The sequence below is a fragment of the Nicotiana tabacum genome, chromosome 15 (assembly GCF_000715075.1).
Source record: "Nicotiana tabacum cultivar K326 chromosome 15, ASM71507v2, whole genome shotgun sequence".
NCBI classification, from domain to species: domain Eukaryota; kingdom Viridiplantae; phylum Streptophyta; class Magnoliopsida; order Solanales; family Solanaceae; genus Nicotiana; species Nicotiana tabacum.
This window is the reverse complement of record NC_134094.1, coordinates 103,162,764-103,168,128: the sequence shown is the minus strand read 5'-3', so window position 1 is coordinate 103,168,128 and position 5,365 is coordinate 103,162,764. Positions and strand designations below refer to the sequence as shown.

Sequence of the window (5,365 nt, the reverse complement as noted above, 5' to 3'; positions counted from 1 at the left end):
TCCTTATATTATGGCAGCTAATAATAGTTTAAATGTCACAATGCAAGTCAATAATATGCATTGTCAGTTTTGATCTAACAAATCTCACGAATTGTTCCCTAACCTATTCCATATCGGACCAAAAAAGCGCACGATCAAGTAAATCAGTATAGTAATATACGTATAATTTTATGCAAGCGATTATCAATATTTAAGGAAGTGAAAACACAAACAAATTAAATCACTGCAACAAGATTGGGACATAGAGAGCAATTGATTGCACATTGCTTTTAATCCTTCGAACTCAGAACCATGCAACTTAGCTCTCAATTTTTTCGACAGTTAAAACATCATCCAGAAAAAGGAACAACATGAAAACAAAATTAAATATTGCAAGTTGAGCATAGTCCCAACTAGCCGCCTAGAGAGAGATGATTATTATAGTAATAAATTAAATAATAGTAGAAAAACTTTGATCTATAAAGGGGGCAATGTATGTTATAGTTAAAAGAAAATTATATTATACTGTCCTCTGCTTCATCTATTGTCATATTTAGGTAGCTTTAATATCTCTAGTGGCCATACGTGTTCTCTCATTTCTCCATTTTAATACTAATAATGTTCAGGTACACCGACTGAATTTCACAAATGATATTATTTTGCTTTGGTTAGAAAAAGAAAAATTATCATTATTTGCAGTCCAAAAAAATATTTATATGATTTAACTCCTGCAAAGGTCATTTCCTACGAAAAAAAAACTTAAAGCCAGGGCCTTTTCTTGTTGTTAGTAGACCATGAGAAAGATTCGATGGAATTGATTCCAAAATTAAAGTTGAGAAATCTTTACAAAAAACATCAAACAGTATTCCGAGAATCGAGCAGAATCTGTTACACTTTGCTGTATATTGGTCCGAATTCCAACTAATCTAATTTCTCAAAGTAAGAGTTATAACACTCCCTATTGAAAGATTATCTATTCTAAGAACTCAATCTGAAACTTTTAATAGAGAAATAATTTATGATAATTTCTATTAGGCATAACGGCTAAACCTGAAGTCTGTCCAGACAATCAGTCAAACAAGAACTTATCACATGTGATTCCGAAAGGTACATGGCAGTGGAGCTATTTTACTCTTCATTTAATACTTGCTAGCCACTAGAATAGGTAAATGACCAAATATTACTATAAATCCTAAAATAAACCATGTTGGAACTTGTGAATGCAAACGATTCTATTAAAAAAAAGAATTCATCGGTCAGGATGGCAAAATGAACCGGAGATTAAAAATTCATGTATTTCGAAATCTAAGAAGTCATGAGTTAATCCGACAAATGAAATAAGGATGGAAAGAATAAATATAATTTGGCCGGCGAAAATTGTTTTTTATTACAAAATTTAGGACAATACAGTAAAGGACAAAACAAGGATTGCGTATAATAATACATTCTTTGTATATTTCTATTTATAAGACTTTAAATATAGTTATCTCTTCAAACAAGATATAAAAAGTATAGATTGAACGAAATCTCAAAAAGTCCCACGTTTACTCAGTAAAATTCTCCGAGTTCCCTCATACTAATGGCATAAAGTTGCCTTCTTGACATGAAGTGCTCGCAAATTGGCTTGAACACCACTTTTACAAAAACGTGGCATCAAATTCTTTGGCGTATGATAAATTATCGACCTCCAAAAACGATCCAACTACTTCAATCTCTTCCTCACAAAATTTTTATTTTTCTCCATATTATTATCTTATTATTATTATTATTATTATTATTATTATTATTATTATTATTATTATTATTATTTTTTATTATTTTTTTTCATTCTTTTTGGGGATGCAGATTCAAGTATCACACCATAACTCTCATTGCATCAAATCCTTTTGAAAGGGGTAAAAGGCTTTCACTCATTTATCCATTCCTTTATGTCCACTGCATAGGTTCTATTCATCTTTCTCCTCTTAGTATCTGGGCTATTAGGTGTGGAATTTGCACATGACTCAGCTCCTGAATCATCACTTCTGTAACTTAGGCATTTAGCATCCAACACACCAATTGGACTTTGAGGAACAAAAGGGGTTAAACCTTTATCAAAATCACTTAGCAAAGATGATTCTTGAATCAATTCAACACACTTCTTTACTCTATCCTGCAAAATAGTCACAAAAAGAAAGGAGAAAACTTTACCATTTTGATCAAATGTGAAGTTAATCAACATGAAATGATAGGATTGAAAAGTAATAAATGATCTATAGTACTACATTTCATTTGCCTTAGCCTTTTGGACCAACAAATTTTACCTTTTGTACTTGCTTCACTAAAGCAGATAATGCTTTCTCAATGTCCATTGTCTCAGTTTTCACCACAACAGAGATTGCTACTGCTGCTGCAATCTCAGAGTGCTTGAATTCTAAGAAGTGAATTCCTGCATTCAATTTTCACCCACCTAAAGTTTCAGTAACAATCTTCCGTTTTCACTTTCTATAGTCAAATTTTGCGAAATTCAATCGTAGATAGGATAATCTCAATCAAGGTTAACTTTACCTTTAAGTGTTCTTAATATAACTTTTACTGCTTTAGTGATTAAAGATCTTGAAGCAGTTTGATCACCATTTATCTTCTTAATGAAATAATCAATGAATGTGAATGGAGTGATTGCATGCATTCTCCATTTCAATGTGCTTAATACATGAAGCTCCATTCTTTGTATGGTTCTTGCTTCAAATACAAATTTTGCTTCCTTTATCTGTCATTACAAATTATTAGATCAGTACCAAATTAATAAGATTAAAATAATCAAGGTTGTCTTGGCGTAACAGGTAAAGTTGTTATCATCATGTGATCAGGAGGTCACGGGTTCGAGCCGTAAAAACAATCTCTGGTAGGAATTCAGGGTAGGGCTTCGTACAATACACCCTTATGGTACGGCCCTTCCACGGACTCCGCGCACAACGGGAGCTTAGTGCACCGGGCTGCCCTTTTTATTCAAACTTAATTTTGATGTAAATGTTCACCTGTAGATCTAGAGATAGAGGAACTATAGTCTCTTCCATTTTAGCTGCCAGAGACAAACAGGCTATAGCCAATAGCTGAATCATCCATGCTTTTCCCTTCTATAAAACAAGCAAATATTATTAGGAATGTGATTAAATAAAGCTAAAAATAAAATCTTGATAATCAAAAACTTACAGGTAAATCATAGGCAGAAAGAAACCTATCGAGGTAGTTCACAGATAAATATAAACAGAGTGGCCAAAAATTGAAATGTGAATGAACCTGCATGCAATAACAATGTTTAATCAAGCATTTTACAATGTGAAACTAACTCTATGTTTTACCAGTCAAGCAAAACAAAACTAAGAATAAATGTGAAAAATTCAGTCAAAGACAGCTTAGAATTAAATGAAGTAGGAAAAAGGTGAAGTATATAGAAACATATTTAACGTACCAAATTTACCTGACAATTCAACAATAAACAAAAAGATCCTACCAAACGTTCATTTCACATTTCTTGTAAATAATAAATATACTGTGAGTGGTTTTGCAGTATAAAGTAAAAGCCAAGAATTATACTATCATCATATCCCTTTTCCCACCCCCTTCAACCCCATCTCCCCTACAAATTACAATACCAAAATACAAAATATAATACTCACATGATATCAACCTCCTCAATTATTCTTTTTTTTTACTATTTTTTAAGGATTTCCTTGATTATTCTATCGGATACATGCTGTTAGGATCGGATCTACCATGTTAGCTATAGGTTAACATGAATCCAGTAGCTTTTACCTATATATGTATCAAAAAATTCATTAAATATCTACTATAAACATTTGACTGTAGATCCAATTATTACTATATATATAAACTTGAGATCGTCGTAAAAAACTCATAAACTCCAGATCCTGAATCTGCTGCTTCTACCTCCCATAAATAGCTTTGCCTCCGATATCAACCACCCCTTTTGAAACAAGAAAATACATCATGTAAATTTTCATTCACTATTCACTACCGATCTAAACTTTAAAGTGAGATCTACTTAACTAAAGTAAATAACAATCACTAATGAAAAATTCGCAGTAATTAATCATCCAAGATCTGAATTATAATGGATTAGTAAAAGACCAACAAACCTTGCCAATCAAATCAAGAATCTGCTCTCTAATCTCAATATCCAACTTCCCATTTCTCAACTTGTCAAGGTAATCACCACAAGGCATATGTTGATTCTCTTTCTCAATCATCAAATCCACACACTCTTCACTCTGTAATTGCATAACAGCCAAAAAATTCTCTTCCCCAAAAAAACTATGGTTTTGCTTACTGCTTTGATTATTCTTAAGATACCATTTTCCAACATCATCGTTATTGTCATTGCCAAAAATGATATTGTTATCTTCTGCACAAAGGAGGCTAGAAATTGCAGAATTCATATTGGCTGCCATTGAAATAAATACCTTAAAGATCGTATGTTTATATATATAAATATATATACTCTCACCCTCAAAACAAGTATATTTAATGTATGTAAATCGATCTCTAGTTTAATGAGACATTGCAAATAAACAGAAAGATGAATTTCTAGTAGAATAATAATGAAAAAATGGAAATAAAAGAGGAGAAAATGAAACAAGAAAATGAAGCAGTGAAGTTGTTTTGGTGATAGAACTGTGAAGAGATATAGCGGCAAGAACAAAGGGTGTCCTTTATATAGGATTTTAGAGAGAGAAATATGGGGTGGGGTTTAAGGGGTGGGTGGGAGGTTTATTTAAATTTTTATTTTATTTTAAATCAGTAATGCAAGAGGAAAAATGGGGTGGGAAGATACAGAAATGAAGACAGGGACCAACGTAGATCTATAGGTATGAGTATTGAGTACCCAAAATCAATAGCTTTTACTTGGGTCGTACATTGCGTTAAAAATTTGCTAAACAAGTATAAATAATTAATTTCAAACAAATTAAATTAAATGAGTTGTGATAGAATTCTGATTATAAGGTTAAAATTCTGGATTCATCTCTGCATAAAGAAGTGAAAAACATAAAACTAAAGAGCAAATTGTTTGGACATTATGTCATATAGCTAAAATAATATTTGTAATAAACTACAAAATAATAGCATAAATATTTAAAAAATAGCCATTTAACACCCCCTCCCAACTTAGTTTTAACCCCAAACTTTTTATTATTACACTTTTCCCTATTTTCAACTATAAATACCCCTCATTCTTTCATTTTCTTACAAAATCACTATCAATCTATCACAATCTCTCTCTAATTTTCTTCTATACTTGCTACTATTGCTTACTTTATTCCAAAAATAGTTAAAAAATATTGAGGTTGTTACAATTTATGAAAAAATTATGAAGTTGGTGAATTAA

At 31.5% G+C, this 5,365-nt stretch overlaps 1 protein-coding gene across 2 annotated transcripts; it reads right to left on the bottom strand.

The window, feature by feature from the left end:
* Positions 1–1,198: 1,198 nt before the first annotated feature.
* On the bottom strand, positions 1,199–4,665 carry LOC107829247 (cyclin-D4-2-like). 2 transcript variants are annotated; one of them, XM_016656723.2, is made up of 6 exons: positions 4,119–4,665; positions 3,172–3,258; positions 2,997–3,095; positions 2,527–2,728; positions 2,283–2,407; positions 1,199–2,131 (listed from the first exon to the last, which is right to left on the bottom strand). In XM_016656723.2, the coding sequence occupies exons 1-6, from the start codon at positions 4,428–4,430 to the stop codon at positions 1,886–1,888; spliced, it is 1,071 nt and encodes a 356-aa protein (XP_016512209.1). In that variant the 5' UTR covers positions 4,431–4,665; the 3' UTR covers positions 1,199–1,885. The 2 variants fall into 2 exon arrangements, with proteins under 2 accessions (XP_016512209.1, XP_016512210.1); XM_016656724.2 differs by having other exon boundaries at positions 2,997–3,092; positions 4,119–4,659.
* Between the last annotated feature and the right edge of the window lie 700 nt (positions 4,666–5,365).

Bases quoted from the DNA above. Each gene is read 5' to 3' on its own strand.
- LOC107829247 (XM_016656723.2), bottom strand. From the start codon at position 4,430: ATGGCAGCCAATATGAATTCTGCAATTTCTAGCCTCCTTTGTGCAGAA. The intron at 3,096-3,171 runs GTAAGTTTTTGA...CTTGTTTTATAG, and splicing joins TTTCTGCCTATGATTTACCT to AAGGGAAAAGCATGGATGAT. The intron at 2,132-2,282 runs GTAAAATTTGTT...ACTATTTTGCAG, and splicing joins TAGTGAAGCAAGTACAAAAG to GATAGAGTAAAGAAGTGTGT.